The sequence below is a fragment of the Podarcis gaigeae genome (assembly GCF_964106915.1).
Source record: "Podarcis gaigeae genome assembly, chromosome: 10".
Classification (NCBI taxonomy): domain Eukaryota; kingdom Metazoa; phylum Chordata; class Lepidosauria; order Squamata; family Lacertidae; genus Podarcis; species Podarcis gaigeae.
In genome coordinates, this window is record NC_139686.1 from 70,054,322 (window position 1) to 70,078,278 (window position 23,957).

General features: G+C 41.2%; 2 protein-coding genes across 2 annotated transcripts in view; one reads left to right on the forward strand and one right to left on the reverse strand.

The window, feature by feature from the left end:
* Nucleotides 1-23,957, forward strand: part of CCDC146 (coiled-coil domain containing 146) — a 65,619-nt gene that overhangs the window by 6,928 nt on the left and 34,734 nt on the right. The window contains exons 2-3 of the mRNA XM_083701401.1: nucleotides 661-725; nucleotides 1,646-1,836. Coding sequence (XP_083557527.1) covers nucleotides 713-725; nucleotides 1,646-1,836 — 204 coding nt within the window. The 5' untranslated portion in view covers nucleotides 661-712. The remainder of the gene's footprint in view (nucleotides 1-660; nucleotides 726-1,645; nucleotides 1,837-23,957) is intronic.
* On the reverse strand, nucleotides 13,959-22,729 carry FGL2 (fibrinogen like 2). The gene is made up of 3 exons (XM_083701582.1): nucleotides 21,962-22,729; nucleotides 16,057-17,045; nucleotides 13,959-15,923 (listed from the first exon to the last, which is right to left on the reverse strand). The coding sequence occupies exons 1-2, from the start codon at nucleotides 22,572-22,574 to the stop codon at nucleotides 16,339-16,341; spliced, it is 1,320 nt and encodes a 439-aa protein (XP_083557708.1). The 5' UTR covers nucleotides 22,575-22,729; the 3' UTR covers nucleotides 13,959-15,923; nucleotides 16,057-16,338.

Genomic DNA, 23,957 nt, shown 5'->3' on the forward strand with positions numbered 1-23,957 from the left:
AGTGCAGTGGAGCAGATTTGGAGAAAGTATGGGGTGCACATGGGGAGAGAAGGAGGCAAAGTTCTGTTGCACAAACAGAAATCCATCCACTAATGGAACTACTTTGTTGGATATTCCCCAAAAGTTCAATAGACAAGTGGGGTGTGTTTTGATACAAATCTTTTCATGAACCTATGAAGCTTACCGACATGTCCATAGAGGTACAATTGAAATAAATATTTAGTAACTATAACTCATGTGTATTCAAATCTTTTTTTGATTACTATATGCCCATTTTTATGTAATATATTAAATTTATGCTGATTGCAGCTGATTACATAATGTTTTGATTTCTGTAGGAGGCATCATCAGGGTTAGATTTTGTTTTGTTTTGTTTTGCAGCTGCTGAAATTTCTCTGTAAAGCAGAATGTCCTTGAAGAAAATCCAAATAGCACTAGAGGCCAGCTTACACTTGTAGCCTTCAAAGATTTTGCTGACCCATAGACCGTGGTGTTCTTTGAAAAAGAAAACACACACAGATGTAGCAAGGTTGCATCCTAATGCTAAATTGCTGGGGTATGCTTTGTAAATTAACTAATGTATGCTGCTTTGATTCATCTGCATTCCAATTTAAATATACTTGGAAGAGTATAATGGTAAATTCTTTGATTTAATTTCAGATCAGTTTGGAACTCCACAGTCCTAGTGACTGCAATTGTTTAGGCAAGGAAAATGAGCTCTGAAGGTAATTACTATGCCACCTAGTTATTGGCTAACACAAATTATTTAGTGTGTGATGCATTGTAGATTCCACATAACATAGTCCTGATCCCTGACAACTGGAAGGTACTAGGAGTTTAAGATCTGCCTTGATTTCTTGAATTGGGTCAGCGCTAGACTTGCATATGGCAATATTTATAAGGATGTATCTAACTGCATTGATATTCCTGGAAGTTGTGGATAGGGACGTGGGTTAGTGACTTCACTATGGCAGTCTCTGAATACTTCTGAGGACTGTCTTTGAAGACAGACACTTAGTAGAGTTATTCCTTGTTTTCCTAATTATTGCTTTTATTAGTATTACTAGTGCACAGTCAAAGCATTTCAGTTGTCAATTCGTTAACAAAACCTTCCCAGCTATGCACAGCTATTGACTATATTCAGCTATCCCTCACCCTTTCCCCTCCCCTTTCTTCTGGAGTTCCCCATTATTGATATGTGTAACCTCATCCCATGATTTATCTCCAGCTCTTATCTTCTAATCATAGCTGTCAAGCGTCCCTTATTTGGCGGGACAGTCCCTTATTCCAGCGCCATGTCCCGCTGCTGTCCCTTATTGATGATGTCTCTTAAATAAGCTACTGAAGGTAATGGGGCCCTTGATATGTCCAGCTTGCTTTGTCAACAACAAATTGTTGCTGCTTTTTTTGTGTTGAATATATGCTATATGGTAATTTATATACCTAATAGGTATCTAAAGCCATTTGCACGCAACAAAATATGTATTTTATAAAAGTAATTGTTGATCCCTTATTGTGGCTGCTGATCCCTTATTTTTGAGGCTGCTGGTCTCTTGTTTTCAAATCTGTAAGTTGACAGCTATGCTTCTAATTTATTTTGCATAACGATCAAAATTTGATATGTGGATTTTGGTACTTTTTGCAGATGTTTGGAAAAGGGATGATTCTGAAGAAGAAGAAGAGTATGTTTCCAGTGAGTCAGAAGAACAATCTGAACCAGAATTGGAACCAGAGGATCCTGAAGATCCTATTCATGCCACAGCTCCAACAGTTAATATTCGGGATGAAGGTTCCATTGACGTGCACACATGTCCTGCATTTGAGTGCCTTGATGAGGTAGTGTACTCTTAGTTTCCTTTATGTCAGCATGATGGATACTATTTTCAGTTGAATTGCCTCTGTAGGAAATTAAAAACAAAGCAACTTTTAAGTACCTATTGTGAAAATAGCATTGATCTATCACAACAGCAACTGAAAACAAGATACAGGAAACCATCTTGTCAAAAAGAATGCAAACTGAAATAAAACAAATGAAAAACTCTGCACTGTTATCCAAGCACACCACTTTGCCTTATTGGGGTAATGTTCTTGACTTTGGTGGAATGTTCATTATCTCGTTTCCACAAATATGTTAAACAGAATTCCTAAGAGTTCCTTTCAAGGCTTTGCATAAGAAACAGCAATGGCATAGAATATGTGCCAAATGTAAAAAACTGTTCCTTTTGCAGAGCTGACACGGTTGCTCTATTTTATAGTGATCTGTTCTAGGGGTAGTCAGCTTGGTGCCTTTGAAATATTTCTGGACTACAGTTCCCATAATTCCTGGCCATTGTCCATGGTGGCTTGGACTGATGGGAGTTGTAGCTCAACAATTTCTGGAGGGTGCCATGTTGGCTACCCCTGGGCCACTCAAAGGAGACGCTGTTGACATAACTTTGGAAAAAGAGATGTGTGGTGGGGTGAAATGAAGTTTTTGTGCAGCAGAAAGACCATGCTAACAAGTCTTATTCCCTCACTATTGTTTTGGCTGCTGCTTTCCTTAAGATACCGAATAAATCTCTTTAAGGATTGGGCAATAATATACACAAAACATGCCAATATCAAGAATCATTGTCAAACTGTTTTGGCAGCTACCCAGCATTATGAAGTACGCATTAAAAGTTTGCTTGGTGACTTTAATTTGTAAAACTATCTTTTTTTTGTCATAAAAAGAGTTTTCTGAGGGGGGAACGAGAACAGCCTTAGGAGAGCATGGCAAGTTCAAACTGCATCGGGCAATTAAAAAACATATACCCCTGTTTTCTTCAGCACCTTTTCAGATATTTCCCCTCTGTTTTTCATGTGGATTTGTTTCTCCTGTGGATTTGGTCTTTAGTTTTGTCTGACAGGAAACAGTGAAGTAAAATTAGTATGTTCCCTAAATTATTTTTTTAAATAAAATTTATGAAGCATTTTCTGTTCAAACACACCAAGGCCTAGCCAAAGAAGAAAATAGTTTCCTAACACTCTTGAGAAAGAGTTGAAACAAAACTTTCTCTGGATTGCACTAAGAATGGCACCAAACTAAAACACGAGAGACTATAATATAAAACCTTGTTGGCTTCCATTGCACAGAAGCCAACTCAAATCAAAACTAGCAAGGTGCAGACACAAATGTAAAGCACTGTGTGTTGCAAGCTAAATCGTAGTGTTGGAACAAGTGCCCAAAGACCTGTGCTTATGATTGGCTCTGTTCCTAAGACCCAGTGGGAAATTTCAGCCATGCCAACATTCTCAGATATTCATTTATCAAGTTAGGTACATATGCCGCTGGCTTTATGTAATAAGATCATTCTATAACACAGGCACAGTGCTTTAAATTAACTGTTAGTTTTTGTTTTTTTAAAAAAGAGAAAGAAAGAAATGATGTGCTGTGCTGTTGTACTGTGCAATACTCTTAGTGCATGTGCACAGATAGCTAAAAAAACAACCACAAGGGGAAAATAAATTTTATATTGGAAATCTATGGCATGATTTGCCACATAAACTTCCATGAGAGTAAGTCCCTAACAAAACGCGTCCTACATTATTGGACTTCGTTAACATGAAGCTTTTTTAGATTGACCGTAACAACCATATGAAATGTTAACAAAACATTATTTCCTTTGGGCAGTGCTGATAGCAAAGACTGCTGTAAACTAGCCCCAAACAGCTACCACTGTATAACTGACCTTCTCTGATACGGATTTTTACCAAGGCTAGCATGCCCAGCATCAGTACCTGAAAACCCTGGGCAGCTGCCAAGGCCCCAGTGTCATGGGAAGGTTTACCACCATTGTTGCCTCTTAAAAACAAGAATTTAACAAGCTTATTGACTGCCCACAGCTGCCATCTCTGTCCAGCAACATCCTGGAAATTGACATGTTCAGCACTGTTGGGGCCAAAGAACACAGCCTTTGCAAAGAGGCCTTGTCACCTCTGGAGTAGACCCTGGAGGGTGATTGGCATTCTCCTTTACCCTTTTTGCAGATGTTGCTGATTGAATAAATGCACAGCATTAACTAATTCCCAGTGCATCCAGGGAAAAAGAAAGGGAGAGAGACTGTGAGACCCTTGCATGCTATATAGAACCCCTGGCATGACAAAAGCTAGTTCTCACAGTCCAGTAGAAGCTCAGGCATGCTTGCATCCCCTTTACTTTAGTGTGCCATAAGACCAAAGTAGCCCTGGAGAGCATTACTTAGCTAGGCATTCCTGAAGTGATATGTGTTGTCTCATATGCCAAGAATTCCTGAAGATATGTGCAAGTTTATTCTTTCCATACATTACATACACACTGGGCAAACTGTATAGGTCCAAAACATTCTCTTCAGACCTAGTCTACTGCATAACTGTTGCAAAGCCTGATAACTGGTGTTTCTTGCTGTTTCATTAGTTTTGCTAGATATTGATCCAGGGTGATCAGAACCGCCTTCATTTGGCTTTTTACATGTATGCACCTTTATATCCTGTTCCACTTAATGGAAGCAAGCTTCCAGCTTTCCTGTTTCTCCACCTTGTGTTCATTCAACACAATTTTCATAATAGGTGAATAGAACTATTGTCTCAATTATGTACATATTCGGTTCATGCCACATTCCAATTAATTGTCCAATGTGGTACACAAAATGTACAATGAAAAACAATGGTATTCAATTTTCATTTAAGCTGGAACCAATGATCCATTTCTGTTTCTCAAAGTGTTTACATCTTCAGCTAGAATCCTGTTGAATTGAGCATTGTGTTGTACTAGTAGATAATTCCATATTGGTAAGAATTTATGCTAGTAACATTTTTATTTGGGATTTGTTTGTTTGATAGTCACCATTCAGCTCCTTCAGACTTCTCGCAAGAAAATAATAGACGTACGGATCATCTCTTACACAAAATGTCTTATTTTTCTAAAACAATATAGCATTATAGGGAAAGGCTGGGAACTTTAGAAACGTAGAAGTAATGAATAAGGATCGCTTAGTCCTGGTCCATTTCAGCGTGTCGTTATTTCCATAATGACCTCAATTTGGCTAAACATTTCCATGTCAATTTAGCAACGTGTAACAGACTGTTTCATTGATTTCATTCCTTGGTTGGAATAAAATACTCTTCTTAACAGAGATCTGTTTAAATACCGTGGTTTTTATTAATCAGCCGCTTCTTTTTGTAGCTACCCTCTTGAAGTCTCCACTTACGATTGTTTCCAGTGAAGTCAGTGTGACTTCTTATAACTTCTCCAGACAATGGGTGGAATACAGCATAATTGTACATGAATATTCCGCTACCCCTCTGCAGCTGATTTGAGGAGGGTGGCTGGGATAGCAAAGGGATTGTGCAAGTGGAAATCCTTTTGCTGCTGGCATGGATTAGTTGAGTACTGCTCAGTATTTTACTTACGGGATTATAAAAGAACCAGTCTAGGTCTGGTGCCTCAGTATCTTATCCCTATGCAATTGTTGAGAAATAGCATTGTTGCAAGTGGGGTAAAGACATGTTGTTTGTGTCTCTGTCTCCCTCCCGCTGAGCTATCAGATACTTCAACATTTCCACTGTCTATTGGACTAAGGACATGAGCAAATTCTGGAAGGGGAGCGTAATGTTGCACCATTTTGACCTTTAAAAACAAACAACAGAAACTTTGCACCAGATGAGTGCTGCAACCCTGCTCCAGGGTGTTTGGGGGCTAGACAACCACTGTGGATATCTTAAAAGTTAAGATTCATATTAGAAAAATAAATAAATCCCAAATTACATAGACATTGAAGTGGTAGGGGTGGTTACTGCTTATCAATGGTGATATTACATTGTCCAGTAGGTACACTTGACAACCATATTTCTTGCACCACTCTGAATAGTGCAGGTACTAATTGGGGGAGAAAAAATACTTCCCATGCAACAAAATAATGTGGTTTGAATTCTGCTGGGAATCTGACATCCCTGCTACAGGAATACTGCCTTGAGAGGATATTGGGATTCCACACCACAAATTGTTTCTTGTGCTCTAGATATAAACTGATTATGGACAGTGAACCTCAGGGTTTCAGCAGTATTCTGTGAGTTCTTTATAGATATATTGTTTAGATGTCTTGTAAAGTTTCATCATGGTATTTAGCAATTAAGCTATCCTGCACCATGCTACTGCATATCTAAAAATAAAAAGTCTTTGGGAGATGCAGTGGCAATTGTTGGGAAAGGTGCAAAACCAAACGTTTTCACAGAGTGTTATGTAGTTGAGCCCATGAATCAGTGTGCTAAACCTAACACAATTGCTAAGCACTTGTTGCAATACAAGAGACAATGGAAACCAATGATACGTTGATTTGTCAGAGACACTAAAGGTCATCAGGGCATGCAGTGGCAAGATCTGTTGTCCATCAGATTCCGACAGATGTCCAAAAATTCTTTTCAGTAATTCATAAATATTACTTAAATACTGTTTCTTAAGTGCTTGGTGGAGGAAAAGTCTAGGGTCAGTTGGGAAAGGAGAGGCTGCTATTCCACTTAGGATACTCCATAACTTAGTGGGTAGGAATGATAGGAAACTTGTCTCCCATTAGGATGGCTTGATAGCTGCTGTAGGATCAAAGCTTCAACACATGTGAGTGTTGCATGCAGCATGTTTTGTATTGGGAAGAGGACAAACATTTAGGAAGACAGAGGAGTAGTTTGCAAGAGAGGGAAAATTAGAGTAGTGTATGACAACCATGCAATTATCCTGGTGTGATGGAGGTTTTTTTTGCAGGGAACCTCAGGGAGGGGCTAGGAGGTTGATTATAGCAATAACTAAGGGTTGGATGGGGTGAAGGGAGACAACTCAAAGAGAAACAATAAAGCAATAGACGACGCGGGTGGTACTGTGGGTTAAACCACTGAGCCTAGGACTTGCCGATCAGAAGGTTGGTGGTTCGAATCCCCGCGATAGGGTGAGCTCCCGTTGCTCGGTCCCTGCTCCTGCCAACCTAGCAGTTCAAAAGCACGTCAAAGTGCAAGCAGATAAATAGGTACCGCTCTGGCAGGAAGGTAAACGGCATTTCCGTGCGCTGCTCTGGTTTGCCAGAAGCGGCTTAGTCATGCTGGCCATTCAGTCCCCAGATCTATCGTGAAAGACCTGTTCTTTGATGCTATTTATGTCTTCTTAGTTGTTATTATTACTTCCCACCCCCACCCCCCTCAATTCCTGTGGGCACACCTGCTGCTAAGTAGCCTTAGAAAGGAATAATGTATGAAGCAATAATAAAATTATTGAGCACTCTCAGTGGTGGCCTGAGTTCGGAAAGCATCGCAGGGGAATGGGATTGCCAGCTTTTTGCTCTTGAAGGGCCCTTGAGCTTTAGGGAGCTGCATATCAGACAGAGGAGTCATACATGCATCTTTCACCTCATTACATCTTCATTGCAGTATTGCCGCATTTGTTTTACGACAGTTGGTTCTACTGCATATGCCCCCTCTCTGATTCTGCAAGATTGGCTGGGATTCCTCTGTCATAAAGGTTCTGTCCGTGGTCGACTCCACCTGTGCAAGGGTAGCTTGGAAGTGATTGCAAGTGGAAGTCAGTATTGGACTATTACCTTGTTTTTCAGAAGCCCAACCCATCTCTGTGTTTTGCTTTTTGTTTTTATGCCACAGATCCTGGAATGTTGACAAAGCCAATTTTGCAATATGTCACTTTCCTAACTGCTGTAAAGCTGTCAACATTGTACTCATTAAGGCAAAATATGTAGTTGTGTTCCTGTTCTTTCACAGTTTGTTTTTCATGTGACTAAGTACATATTCTGTGATATATGCAGATTTTAGGACAGGCATTAGCAAACTTGGCCCTCCAGATGTTTTGGGACTACAACTTCTAGGATCCCTAGCTAACAGGACCAATGGTCAGGGATGATGGGAGTTGTAGTCTCAAAACATCTGGAGGGCCGAGTTTGCCTATGCCTATTTTAGAAGGAATTTGTAGCCAGGTTTTAAAGAATTATGTTGAGAGTCTCAAGGTGTGACATGAAGCTGCAATGTATTTGTATTGATATAGTAAAAGCACATATACTCTCTATACTTCAGTAGGCCAAAAGGCAATTGGAAGGTGGAATTGCTTATTGAAATAAATGAATGCGGGATACAAAATAAATGAATAATGATCACTAATCAATAGAGCTGAGCATTATTTCTTGAGATCCATCAGAGGGGCAATTGCTTCTTCCTTCAGACAGGCTTGTAACCTTTTTGGCGCGAGAACAGCACTGGAATATGTTAGTCTGTTAATCTGAAGTAGATTTAGTAAACTATTCAAGAGAAGTTGTTTGTGGATGCCCTGAGTGTTCTTTTCTGAGTCCATTTCTCCTATGTAGGATACAATCTCTCTCTCTTCATAGGTCATTCATTTTCCTTGGATTATGTTAATAGATATCGGGTAAGCAATCCCAAATTTCTCCATGTGTAATAGGCTTTGTAAGTCTTTTTTTCTCCCAAAAGCCAGATAGCACCATTCAGAGTGACCTAAGATATGGTGCAAAATGTAAGTATGGGGAGAATTTTGATTCAGTTCACATTAAAAGGCAAATTTACCTAATCTGCACTTTCCAAAACAATTCGCAAGCCAAAACACAGCCACCATGCAACTTTTCTACTTCTCTGAATTTTGCAGTGCAGTGCTCCAGCCAAGTAATGTGTACAAAAATGTATATACTACATTAAAGTCTGCATATAAATGCATTGATTAATGAAAAGAGCATACAGAAATGCATTACCTTAGGGGAAATGAGTTGCAGGTTGCTATGAGGGGTGGGCGACCTTGCGCGTGTGTCCACTCCCCAAATTCCCTTTCTCTTTAGAAATCTTGCTTAGGAGGAACCAGAGGTACCGAGTCAAGGTTGTGGACTCTCCTTCATTGGAGGTTTGTAAGCAGAGCTTGGATGGCCACCTGTCATGTTTGATCTACTGTAGATTCTGGCGTATTAGGCGACTGGGAGTATAAGACAACCCCCAACTTTTGCTGTTCAGTTTTAGAGTTACAGAGTTTGAGCGCCGCCAGGGCAGAGCCCGCACCCCTCCTCTGCCTCTGCTGTCGCAGCAGCCTGAGGCGAGGCGTTTGGTGGGTGAGTGCCGTGCTCAGAAGGACTTTCCGGTCCCCTTCTGTGGGAAGGGAGGAGGAGCGACGGCAGAAGGGCGCCTCTGCTCACCGGCTCCCTCTCCTCCTTCCCAACACGTATATATAAGACAACCCCTGACTTTTGGGGTGATTTTCCAGGGAGAAAAAGTCATCTTGTACACCGGAACATACGGTAGTTGAGATATCTGCATTGCAGGGGGTTGGAATAGATGACCATTGGGGTCTCTTCCAACTCTACAATTCTATGACTCAGAGTTTTGTTGGACTTTTGATGCCCTTTACAAACAAATGTGTTGAGGGGGGGGGTGTCAATGGGTAAGTGCATGTGGGGTGGGTGCCAAACAGAGTCTTTGACCTGGGTGAAAGAAAGCCTCGTTTTGCCCCTGCTCCATCCCATTTATCATTTTTGGTTGCCCTTTTCTGAGCATTTTCCAAAACTAAAATAACCTTTTTTAAGTGAGGCGACCAGAACTGCACTAAGTATTCCAGATTCAGTTGCCTTTCTCACAGCTACTGCTGTGCCAATTATAAACATGTGCTCACTGGCCTCTTTTTTAAGGTATCCCCCCCCCCCATATACCAAGTGCACTTAATTTGTGAAACTTCTAACTTTAGCTATAAAAATGTTCACCCAGCAACAGTTTTGAAAACACTTTCAGGCATTTACTTATGCAAACATTGTGGCGCATTCCAAACCTTACTAAATCTAAACCTTGCAAAGCTTTTGGAGCAACATTAAAGCCCTATAACTACATTGGCATAAAAAATAAGACAGATGTTGCCTTCACCTCCAGCCAAAAGGCTCTTAACAGCAATTAGGCAAACCATTTCTATCCTGTCAGACTTATCACTGGGGAAATCATTGACAGTGGTGATAATGTGACTTTCATTGTGAATGCCAGTGTTTATTACAGAACCTGCTAGTAGGCATGTGGAATCAGCGATACAATGAAGGTATGTCTGCCAACATTGACATGGTCAGTCCGGGAAAGATATATAATACCTAGGTGTACGTATCCAAAAAGTTCTGGAACTGTTAAAGTACATGCTGATAGCTTCTGATGAGGCCAACAGCAGGGCGGAAAATTCATTTTGGTGCATGGTAAGATTAGCGGCGGAGCAAGCTGATTGGGCACCTGGGACAGCACGCATGCCCTGCGCCCAGGGGCGGGACCAGCTGCCCGCGGGGGTGATACCAGCCGTGGCAGGACGCTCTCTGAGGGGTCTGCCTGCCTTCTCCCACTCAGCCGCCCTGCAGCTGAGGGGGAGGTGGCGGGCAGACCATTTGGGCAGCGCAAGGCCCAAACTACCGCGTCCCTCACAGGAGAGACGTGTGGCTCAGGCGCACTGCAGGTCCTGTGGTGAGTGCCAGCCGGCATTTTGCCACCGCCCTCAGTGGTGACACCCGGTGCGGACCACCTCCACCGCACCCCCCTTCCTCCCCCCCCCCAGTAAGATACACTGATACTAATGCACTTGAAGTCGACTTTAGCAAAAGTAAATTTCTTTGTGTTAAAGATGCTTCCCCTCAAGTGTATATGTCTTGAGTAGATTATTTATTCAGCTATTATCTGGGCATGAATATAAATGTAGCATTTTCAAATATGGAGAAAATATGCCTAACAGAGCATAGTCCACATGCATATTATCTGACACCATTTGAAGACCTTGCTGCTCACACGCTTGCCATCTTAGCTGACACCTTATTTATGTCAATGTGAGTAAACGTTCTGTTGTTCCAAATGTGACACAGAGGGCTTCTCCAGACTTCCTTTTGTGCCATGCTTCTAGGCACAGGTCCGCACTTTAAAGTGCTGTGTCCTAGCATCCTCCCACCCTCTGCTTTTACTGCTGAATCAGAGCAATCCACAGAAAACCCCTTCTTGCCTTTTGTCCTGATTCAGTGTTAAAGTACCGATTTCCGCAGGGAAAGCACCGTGGCAAAAAGAAGAAGGGGGTTGCTTGGACACAGCGCTTTAAAGTATGGAGCTGTGTCTTGAAAGTGCAGGGCAAAGGGTAGGTGTGGATGAGCCCTTTTGTTGTACGAAGTTTTATTAACTTTCTAAATGACAAATCCTCAGTGTTAAACTATGTTCAGCATTTAACTATGGCAGTAAGAAGGATATAAATGTTTTTGCCTTTTGTATGCATTTCAGAATACGATTGGAATAATTGCGGGTGTTAAAATAACTATCCTTATTTTCCTACCTTTCTTAAATCAGGGGTCAAATAGAGGAAATAAGAAATGAGGGTTTCAAGGTCAGAGGGAAGTGCTTAATTAATCTGCTGGGATTTTTTTTTTTAAATGGCAGGCATTTAAAACTGCTGGATTAAATAAAAACATCTTTGATTCCAGTGGGATACTTTCATTATTCTGGATATCATACTGTACTGAATGTGCTTATGTGGAGTTCTCTGTTGTCAAGATTCTAAAATTTCCTTTCACTAATAACACTCTGGAGATAGAAGCCTGCTGTTCTTGCCACCGACCCCCTGACCTTTGGTGTCTGCTTAGATCCCTTGCTTTGTACCCAACGCTGGGTTTTTAAAATCTATTTCATCCATAGACTTCGAGGTAGGTCTCTAATGTAGTAGAAAGAACCAACAGCTTCAGTAATGTGCAAATCACCATGCTGTATTCCCTGTTGATAAACTTCTTCTACTCTTTTAGGGTTACAGGAACTCACTTTGATGAATTTCTCATTTTGAAATGTCAAGCTGTTTTTCAATATTTGGGTTTTCTAAATTTTAAATTTACTATTTACTGCTTGCCTTTATAGAGTTAGACATGGGTTTCATGACTATAATACTTATTAAATGCCTTCATTTTTAAAAGGATTTAAAGCCATTAATCCAAAACATATTGTTCTAGGCGTGGCTTTATTGCAAATAGTGTTATCACATTTTAACTTGCTTTGCAGTGTAGCAGATGCATGAAGCTGTACTTTTCCACAGAAGAGGCAGCCCACTTCTAACAGAAGGAAATGCTTTGCATCTTAAGGATAATTCTTAAGAAATTGTAAAAGGCCCCAGCTTCTTTGATTATAGTGCCCCTGTTGAACAAAACTCTCTCTGCCATAATACATATGTTAATACAGTATTGCCTATCCAAAACTAATAAGGCTTAGAATATATGTCCACATTAAACTGCCTTATCCAAGCCCTTTTCTAGAAGTAGAAAAGTGTGGATAATTAATGCACCTGAAATGTGACAGACCCTTTCCCCTATCAATGCCCTCCTTGCTCAACTGTACCCAGAGAAGATGCTCTCCATGTGCTCAGGAATCTTACAAAGGCATGGCTTCTGACAGTGTGGAGAAAGCTCTCTTTAGATTTCCTAAAGACTGCTGTTGAGTCCCACCTCCTCCCATTTTCTTTACAGTCCTTTTGAAGCATTTAAAATGGAGATAGAGCCAGGGCTGTCTATTCCTGACTGACAGCTGATGGTCTACTCTGCTCTATCCAAGTCAGAGTGGCCTCCCTTCCTTGGTACCAGAGAGCCTTTTAAATGGATATGCTAGGGACTGGACTTGCACTTTCTCCTTGCAGAATGCAGACTTTTCTCCACTGAGCAGTCGACCTCCCCCCAAACTTCTCTGTTGTGAACAGCTGTCAGGCAGGAGCCCTGCAGGTCAATCACTGGGCCACCAGCTTTTGCTTTGTAGCAGTTTCCTTGAGTGTGTTCAACTTATGCCAAGAGATCGGGGTGTGCTTGGATGAGCACTTTGAACAGGCAAGTGTGTATTTTGTCCTGAGTGTACCCATTGGGAATTTGCAGGAAGATCTGATGTAATCATTCTTAATTTACAAAAGTTCTGCAAACCAACAGCTTTTGGTTCAAGAGGAGGGAGAAGAAAAGATACAACTTAACCAATCTTTGTGGAAAGGATATATGACAGTTTCATTTGTATAAAAGCATTTAGCGAATAAGAACAGTATTGGTAATTGTTTCAAAACCTGGTGTTCACCTTCTATGGCAAAATTTCATTATTTATTGGAAGGATTTCAAATAAATAAAAAGCTGGTAGCTTCACAGCCAGGATTAATTTTGGACTTAAGTGTGTGGTCTTGGACAAAATGCGTATCTGTGGTCTAATCTAGGGAACACTGAGAGTTTTAATTCTGTGATGGGCAAGAAATTGTGTGGACACTCACAAAGTTATAGCACCTTGATAGTTTGAATGAAGCTGTGGTAGGTAAACAAGTTTTAAATTGTTGGGCACATCTACACAAAGATCTGAACTGAAAACAACACAATTTAATGCAGTACAGTGGTACCTCTGGATATGAATGGGATCCGTTCCGGAGCCCCGTTTGCATCCTGAAGCGAACGCAACCTGCGTCTGTGCGGGTCGCAATCCGCCGCTTCTGCGCATGACCGCCTGGAAGTAACGTGTTCCATTGCTGAAGCAACTTCAACCCAAGGTATGACTGTATACAGAAAACTAGCTTAGCAACTATGTTTGTATTCTTCTGATTCATCTAACTATACTTTTAGTTGTGAATTACTCTGCCTTCTGTTGAACAGCCCTACTTGGCTAGGATAGGTCTGTGAATGGTAATAATGCCTAGATAGAGAGGTGTGTATGTGGTTGCACGCAGGAAGCTGTAACTGTTGTGTGCCAAGTTAAAAACGTTGCTTCTATAGCTCAACGCACTTTTGCACCTGCTGCCCTCACCCCTGGCATGTCATCCTTGGAAAGTCCCCCATGAGGCGTTTGTGACCCTCAGACTAAAAAGAAAAGGTCTCCCATCCCTAATACATAACAATGAAATGAAAGTAATAAATGAGCAAATAAATTATGAATAAAAAGCATTGCAAATAAGGTGCTGCCAGACATTCAGGCAAATTACAAAGGTTTTATTGTTGCCTAAAAGATAGTGATATAAGCTTTGGAACTGTGCTTGGGAAGGGAGTTCTAAGTCTGGGTGCCACCACAGAAAAGGAACTGTCCCCAGAAGCCACCCATCACATCTCTGAAGAAGCGGAGAGGTATTTGGAGCAGGGCCTAAGCCAAGAATCTCTGCACCTAGGCAAGTTCATGGGGAGTTTCATACACCTCATCCCAGACCTACAGTTGAGTGGCCAAAAAACCTCAGCAATTAGAATTGTGCCCAGAAGCAAACTAGTAGTCTGTTGTGCAGATCTTGAAGCACTGTACAGTATGTAAATGCAATAACCAAAACCAATCAAAATTACAGTAGATACTTATCTTCTATTGACTTCAACATGGTTTGGAGGAAATCTTTTACTGCACATCATAACAAGTGATTACATTTATTTCTACATTTTGGGTTGAATCCTGTGTTCGAACTCACTCACAGGATGTTCCCCAGGAATCTATTTTCCCCTGAAGCCTTCTGTAAAACTGCTCCAGATAACTGAAGAAACCCCGGAGAAGTATGAGAGGTGAAATGGGAGCCTGGAAGGGGGATTAGCTGAAAAGTGAACAGTGAACAGAAGGAACCCTTCCATTTTCAGATGGGACACACTGGATCCAATCCTTAAGGATCTTTTCATCTAGAAAACTCACTAGCAACAACCTCTAACGATGATACGTAACATTTTGTAGGGAAGGTGATAGAATCTCTCAGTATTAGATTTGGTTTCCCTCACCAGTTAAGAGACATTTACAATGAAGAAAAATAGCCAAATTGCATGGCACAATTGGGCATAATTCCATCTAGCAAAGTCCCTGTAACAAAACACACACACATACACATACACACACACACACGTGTAAATCCACATACTTTGGTCATTAGCAACAATACCCAATGAAAATTCTAAATGTATTTCTCTCTTTACAGTTCACAAATATAAGGCATTGTAAGGATGCCTCTCCTATAAGTTCCTTCTGTTGCATATACAGATATATACACCTATATTAGCCATATTTGGAAATGCCTACTGAAGAGGCAATATCACTTAGATCATAATTGCCTAAAGTAGCTCTTTAAAAATAATATTTCCAACAATATACCAGAAATCTGTTTGAGAAAAATGTCACATGTTACCTTCTCCCATGACATTCCATCAAAAATGCCTTCCATGCCCTAATAATGTGCAGATGTCAGCAGCGTTAAATCTTATTAGATTAGTAGTAGCATAGTTGCCAGGGATGTTGCAGATGTGTCTTTTGGCATTGCTATATCGTCTCCCATTTCGATATCTATTCTTATGCTGATAGGATTACGTAGGATTGCGACTGTCGCACCAGCTGTAACCCTGATGTAGGGGCTGCTGGCATAAGTGGATCATTCGACTGTACTATAAGGCCCAGAGTTCCCCCTGTAAACTTGAAGCCTTTATATATAATTTTTCAGTTATTCGTCTCTTGAGACAACATTTTCTAATGAGGTCTGAAAATATTGGTTGAATCCAGACAAAATTAGTTGCACATAAATAAACCACCACATTATGTTCATTAATATTTTTAGAGATTTAGTATTGCAATGTTTGGTCATATATAAAAATAGCAAGATCATTAGAAATGCTCCCTTAACAGCATTTATTAGCCTTTAGATTATGATACATTGTTTTTGTTCTGGTACAGTCACATAGTAAAAAAAAAAGCTAGTTGACAGTGGCAATGAATTATTAAACTATAACATATTGAATCTATTATTTACATTGAAAAAATATAGTTGTCTTGGAATACTTGAGTTTAAGCCAGTTTGGGCTCACTAGCTTTGCAGCAGGTTGGTGGTTCTGCAGAGATATTTATGGAATATGATGAGGAAGCAGTACATTAAGGGTCTGAAACTGTTGCTCTCCAACTCTACAAATCTGGCTTTGGCCTGTGGGTGGCTAAGGCATTGTTTTGTGATCAGCGGCGTAGCGTGGAGGGTGCAAAGGGGGCTGGCCACACCGGGCGCAACATCTGGGGGTTAGGGTTAGGGGGCGCAAATTACTTGCCTTGCCCCGGGTGCTGACAACCCACGCTACGCCACTGTTTGTGATACTGCAATAGCGGAATGCCTTTGAAGTCAATTTGGCAAAATAAGCTTACACTCAGCTTCTGACCTAACATAAGTTAATGGATGAGGCCGACACATTATTTGCTATCAAAAAATTGAATTGTTCCCTGTACATTTAGAATTTATCAGGAGAGATACATTTGGGTGCCTTTGGAAGAGGCGTTTCTCTAGAGACATAACAGTTTGTTTGTTTTTAATTGCACTCAGATACTGGAGAAAAGTGTCAATATTGAGACGTTACTAATTCATGGCACAAAGACTTTGGGTCTCATCATCATTCTGACCTTTTTGAAAGGTTGTCTGTAACCATTTAGACTATTATCCGAAGCTGTAGGCCAGGTGCCCCAGAAAATCCCATTGCGAACACCTTTGTATTTTTTGTGATAATATATGCCATTGAGATTAGCCGCCAAGCATGCGTCAAACCACCACCCAGAGCTATAGTACGCTCCACAGTTTCCTGATGGATACCTGTCGTTGTCTCTATCTGGGGTAGTGAAGAACCTTTGGTCATGGTTATAATGTTTGGCGAATTGCAGGGCGTTCCCAGCTGTACCACTGTAGCTGCCAATACTTAAGCGGTATTTGAGAAATTCATTGGTCACATAAAATTGTTCGTATTTTGCATATTCTTTGACTCCGTTGAAATCCTCAAGTTCAATCCTGAGCTGCATCTCCTTGCTTTTGGTCAGGAGGTGAATTTTGTCATTCCCTAGCCAGAATTCTCTACTCAGGTTTCCGAAGCCATGCTTGTATTCTTTCCATGTTCTGTTGAAGCTGGTGCTGCCATCCTGACGCATTTGGAACACTGTCCAGCCGCCTCCCATAGATTCCATCTCACAGTAAACATCAAAGCTGTCATGTCTTGGATCAGGAGTAATTCTGTAGATTCCATTACGCAGTTTGCCTGCTGCGTAATAATTGGAGCAGTCTCCTTGCAGAATCTGTATAACTGGACAGAGAAAGGGGGTTGATGAAGTTAGCCGCGTTATTTACAACCCATTTTTAACTTGTATAGCATAATAGAAAGCAATCTGAATCCATAATGGAATATACACTTTTAGTCACCTTTCCATTTGTAATAATAATAATAATATCAGTAATGTAGGAAATGAGCCTAGATGAAAACCGGGGAAGCATCTACTGGCACTAGTTTAAATTTAATATGTGGTTAGAGCTGGATTTGATGACACTTGATAACTTTTGCAACTCCAGTTCTATTTCTTATAGAAGACTTTTCGCTGAGGTAAATTTCTGCCTCAGCCTCTCCTTATTTGGGCAGGGGGAGGACTGGGAATAGTAATTTCTCGACAAGGGTATGTTGTGTCTTCTGCTGTTGCCCACAACTTGCTTGGAATTTTGTTTGCTTGTTCCCACATGAGCTATCATTTCATATCATGTACACAACTGATCCTTGTGGGGTCACAAGCCTGTTCAGGTCAAAGGGGAGGGGGAAGCAATGGGGGGGGGGCTCCAGACAAAGAAACCTCCATTTAATGAACTAACTTAGAGGATCATCAGAGGCATAGCTTTTATATTATTTCATTGCTTTGTGTGAGAACTCTCATCTTTTTTTCACCAAATGTTTTATGTTGTGCTCCTCAATGTGCAATGACCGCTCCCCGCATAAAACGGGGGGGGGGGGGCGACCTTTGCGTGGACACAGGCAGCCCCTGGATCTGTAGCGGCTCCATCAGCATAGGCTTGGCTTTGCCTTCCCTCAGGTGGGATACCAGGAGGTCTCCGCCTACCCCAGTCAGTTGTCCAATCCCACCTGGGGGAAGCGTTGCCAAGGAGATCAGACCAGGTAGGGGAGGGATTACCTGCCCACACAATAGAGGGAGGATCTTACCTGGGAATCCTCAATGTGCAATAGAACTATCCACATAATTTTTGCCTAACAATTATCTTGAGACAGTTGACAATTTGACCTGTGGTCAAATGCCGAGTCCCCACTTGACATTTGTTAACTTTTGCATTAACCACTGTCTTTTTACACTTATGGAGAGCAGGATAATTTTATTTCTTTACAAGATTGGCCTAAAGTGCTGGTGTCACCTGTTGTTTTTTCCTAGCTATTTGCAGGCTATCGTGTACAATTGACACTGACACTCAGAAAGATGTCGTTTAAGAGCATGACGGTGGTTTCCTGTAAACGTGTTATTATGTAACCTCTGGAATTTAGAGTGGAAATGAATTTGGACAGTATACTAAGCAGGAATGCAACACTTTATGATATAAAGTATTTCTTCCAGGTGTTTCCTGAAGATTATGGCCCATTTTATTTCCCAAGCCCATTTTATTTCCCATTTTATTTATTTTATTTAATAGAAGCCTAACAAACTTTACAAATGAAATGCTCTTACATTTTTTTCCATGAAATTATTGACGCAGCAGCATTCAATTAATATCATTTGGACTGAGGAAATAAGTTTTCTGAGTTATGTTGATTCTTATTATAAAATATTTTGGGAGGGGAAATATTTGTCACCCAAATATGTTGGAGGGCAGCAAAGAGACAAGTGAAGCTATTGAGAGAGTTTGAAGTTTTCATAATCAGGCATCAGTATTGATTTTTGGGCAGTGATGCAGTCTTTCATGAAGGAAGAGGACTCAAGTTTACTTTAAGAGGTGCATAAATGCTCCCAATAGGTCTGCTCATTGTACCCACCCCCATATGAATATGTGTAAACTATCATTCTAATACATCTAATAGATACAACGTACTCTGATTCATTTATACTGTTGTTGCTTTAGAGAAGTGTAGCCAGCAATACATATGCTGTTTGATTACTTTTCAGAGACAATTCGTCTAGAAATTGTTTTAATTATGCTGAATACAGTCATACCTTGGTTTTCGAACAGAATGCGTTCCGGAAGTCCATTTGACTTCTGGAACGTTTGGAAACTAAGGCTTCCAATTGCGCAGGCACGTCAGAAACAATAGTAGAAGCCACATCAGACATTCGGCTTCCAAAAAAAGTTAGAAAACCGGAACACTCACTTCTGGGTTTCAATTATTTGGGAGCCGAAACATACGAGTACCAAGGCGTTTGACAACCAAGGTACAACTGTATTAGAATGTAGTGAATTTTAATGTACTTTCACATACACTCATGATCCAGCTCCACCTGATGTGGGTGCTAGGAGAAGTCATAACAGATTCAGTAGTGTGTACGGATCACCCACTGGGGAAGACTGTGCTGTATCTAACACAGTTGTCCCATTAGTGCAAGGACTTTTGACCATACAGCAATACTTTCTCTCCCTCTCTTCTCTCTGTGTGTTTCCTACATCTCCCACCCAACCTGTTATGGGGGTTCTGCAGAAACAGGAAGGGGAGAGGAAGTCCTCGCACTAATGGGACGACTTGTTGGATACAGCCCATCATTGTTTATTGTTGCTTCTCTGGCAATCCATATTGCTTTGGGTCCTTCTCAAGCAATTCAAGACTACGACACGTTGTCCGTTGTCACGGACTGGCTGGATGCAGAGGAGTGGTGGAAGGCACCAGCTGGGGAAACCCCGAGGGAAGAAGGCTCAGAGCCTGGGGAGAAGTGATAGGATGATGATGAGTAGTCAGAGGGAGAAGAGAGAAAGGACTGGGAGGAGGAGGTGTCAAAAGCTGAAGGATAACAAGATTTAGTGAGCGGAAAGAGGTGGCGGCAGAGAGCAGTTCAGAGTCAAAGAGGGAGAAGTGGAGGCTGGAGGGGAGGGGAGCCAAGAGGCAGAGATCAGGCAGGCTGCCTCCCCCTGCTGCTGCAAGACTATTCAGGGATAAAAAGGTAAAGGACCCTTGATGGTTAAGTCCAGTCGCAGACAACTCTGGGGTTGCGCCCTCATCTCGCTTTACAGGCCAAGGGAGCCAACGTTTGTCCACAGTTTTTCCGGGTCATGTGGCCAGCATGACTAAGCCGCTTCTGGCGAAACCAGAGCAGTGCACAGAAATGCCGTTTATCTTCCCGCCGGAGCGGTATCTATTTATCTACTTGCACTTTTTTTTGGTGTGCTTTTGAACTGCTAGGTTGGCAGGATCAGAGACTGAGCAATGAGAGCTCACAAGGCTCAGTGGTTTAGACCACAGCACCACCCGTGTCCCTTCTATTCAGGGATATAGATTTAAAATATCCTGTTCAGGAAGAGAGATTATGTATGTTCCACTCACTGCTGAAGTTTATCCAAATGAGCCTCAGCATTCTTTTTTCAACATTCAGAATGTTACAGACTGCTGTGCTGAGGGATAAATATGCTTAAGAAGGCTAAGGAAACATCAAAACACACACTGTGGAATGTGAACAGTTTTGATTTATTTCCTCCCAAAATATAACCATTAAGCTTCAAGGCCCAAAGGAGTCACGTACCAGAATGAACTTGAAGGTGAAGTAGGCATCATTCGAAATTCTACTTCACAATGAACTTAATTCACATTCAGTTCACTCAGCAATTATGGGAACTACTTTTAAGTGCAGTTCAGAGAATGTTGAATGACTTCAGAGAACTTTTTTTTTAAAGAACTGATTCCAAGCACTGTTTTCTAGCAAGAGCTATGAATTACAAAATTATTTCTTGTTATTGTAACAGGATAATGTTCTTTTAAGTGCAACCACTAAAAATAGATGGGTTGGGAAAAGTAATAGTCAAAATGATATTTAATGTAACATTGTTTATTTCATGTAACATTGCCAAGATTCCACTCTAAAGATATCACATGCTGTTCATTTGGGATATATTAGTATTGCTCAGATTTGCACATGTGCAGCTGTAAAACATAATCATTTGTGTCATCCATCTGTAAGACTACACCTTCCTCTGTGTTCCCAAATGTATGTAATATGGCAAGTTATTTATTAACATTTTGAAGTGTAATTCAAAATAATATTCAAAGGAAGATTTTTGAGTTTCTTCGTTTTTGTGTTTAAAATTTATGTAACTGTAAGCTTCAAGTCACACCAATATAAAACAATTGATGCTTCCAATAGGAAGTGTTATGAAGAAAAGCTAAGCACACAGCAGTAACAAAATGCAGACAAAACATTGTCCAGATGTCCACACTCCAGGATAAATGGAATTCATTTTTAAAAATCTCAATATAACCATTACTTCCTTGGTCCTGTATGAGAAATCAATTTCTTCCATTCTTTCTACCTGAACAGAAGTGATAAAAGTAAAAGGGCGTCCATATTTCACCAGTGCAAGCTTCTCTGAATTTGGACAGCTACCCACGTGTAACATTGGAAAATGCCCCTTAACAGCCTGATTTTTCTGTACTTTAACAGAGCCAAATCCTTAAAGATTCTGGCCTGAAGCCAGGTCTGTCCAGTGGCAAAATAGTTGTGCATAACAACTGGTAGCTACAAAGAGGGACACACATCCCACTGCACCTCAAAGGATGCAGCCAGCCAACCCACTGAGCGCACCCCCGCCGCGGGGATTCGAACCGCCGACCATGCGATCGGCAAGTCCTAGGCGCTGAGGTTTTACCCACAGCGCCACCCGCGGCCCCTTAATACTAATAATTTATTAGTATTAATAATACTACTAATAATTTATTATTTATTATTTATACCCCGCCCATCTGGCTGGGTTTCCCCAGCCACCCTGGGCATCTCCCAACCAAATATTAAAAACACAACACAGTACAGCATTATTGAGTCCTACTTTTGAATCCTACTATTGAATCCTAACACACTGAATCCTACTTTTATCTACTATTTTCCCCCTAATATCCAGATATGTTCGAATTGTAAAGTAATATGGATCAAGTAACGCCTAGTATTTGCTTTTACTTTTTTGGTAGGTGGCAAAAAGTTAATAGATGTATGCATTGCTGTTCTGATCCTTTTAGTAAAATAGTAAAAGCTGACCTACCTGGTTGTGGTTGTGTGGCTGGGCAATTTGAAGAGCATTTATTATCCAGATTGTTCACAGCAAATGTCAGGTTGGCTACTTTGCTGTCCACATAGCTTTCCACGTTGTTCATGTTTATGAGGTTCATGTGCTCCAGCTGATTCTGTAAAGAATGGATTTGGTTCTTTGCATTCTTCAGACTGGCTGACAGCCTGGAAACCTTGTTCTGCAATTCTTTTACTCTGTTATCTTGTATTTTGCTGTTGTCGACTGGAGCGTCTGTGCCAGGTGGCAGGAATTCGTTGCTGTCTTTTTCTAGATTCTCATCTGCCTGCAGCTTGCAGTCTTCACAGGACTTCTTCATCTTGTTTACAACTTCCTTCAGGTTTTGCACTTCTTTGAGCGTTTTCTCAATCAGCCGAAACTGCTTGGGCAGCTGGATGGTCATTGGAGGCAAGGTTATCCGATACGGGCATTCCTCTCCATCACATTCCCCGCTGCTTTTGAGCTTTATTGGACAAGCACCAATCAGTTCTTCTTCTCTGGCGCTGTCTGTCCTATCCTCTGTCGCTGCAGAGCCATTTGTAAATAGCAGTAGAGCTGTCTGGAGCAAAATCCTGTAAACGAGCTTCATCGTTTCTGAGGAGCTAGCCCAGTGAGGAAGTGTGCAAAGTTTCAGTGACTTTTATAAAGAGCAGCTAACTGCTGCCTCTGACTTATCAGAGAGGCTGCCTGCACTGTTCTCGGAAAAGGGTGGGAGTTGGTTGCATCACAGCAAGCTGCAGTGATATTAATAGAAGAGTAAAGTAGGTAGCTATGGGGAAATTACTCAGACTTGCACATTACAAAATGTTATCTCCGGCACCTGTCTGCATAATCAAACACAGAGGTACTTATACCCAGGTATTCATTTTAGAATAATAAATATATACACAACACAACAAATACAACATTTCAAAAACAAATGTATGCTTTTTAACACGCTAGTGTTTGCTTTGGTATGCTTTTCATTAAAAAAAACCCAACTAGCAATGACATTGTATGTGTTCATTGTTAGCATATAAACAGTATTAGGGTAGACTTCAGCCAACAGTCTCAGGGTGTGCTTAGTGGACAACATTAGGGTTTCTTGGAAGCTCAGCATAAGTTCTTCTGCAAGAAATTTTGTAATGGCAGCTTGTCCACTGTCAGTCTCCTGTCATGCAAAGCTATGTGTGAAAGTTTGGTGTATTCTGTGATGCATTCATGTGAGGTTATGCTCAAGAAGCCTGACCTAACACTCCGCATGAACCAAGGCTGCACTCTGGAACAGTCCGGGGAATCCTCTGCAGTGAATTCTGGGAGAAATGTGCAAGATTTTCTAGCAAATAAAATGATGTAGAAAGTCTTCTTTGAGCATTCTCAAAACTACCATATTTTGATCAGGGGGAAACTGGTATGTCCTCTATACCGAATTATTTTGGGAGTCTGGTACTGACACCCACAGTGATTTTGCAGAGGTGTCTGCCCCTTTTGTGTTTGAGGTTGTGCCAACTTTCCACAAACTGATGATGCCCCCCATATATTTTGAACTACTTCCCTGAGAATTGGCCATGTTTGCTGGGGCTGATGAGAGTAGGTTGGGAAAGACTGCTACATGCCATTTTTGACATACAGAGTGACACCACCCCTGTGCGTCCCCCTCCCCATAAAGTTTGTATCCATATCACATAAGACTGACTTGAAGTAAATGTTTTTTATTTGAGTTGAACCTGTTTCCAAGTAAGCATGTTCAGGGTTGCAACCACGGGATCATTTCACACATTATAGGTATAGAATCTTTGTATCACTGGCCCTTTTTGTATGCATGCAAAATCTGGAGGATTTGACTAGTTACACATATGGGTAGCTCAGTTGGTTAGCATGTGGTGCTGATAACAGCAAGGTTGCAGGTTAAATCCCCATATGGGACAGCTGCTTATTCCTGCATGGCAGGGGTTGGACTAGATCAGGCTTTCTCAGCCTCAGCCTTCCATTT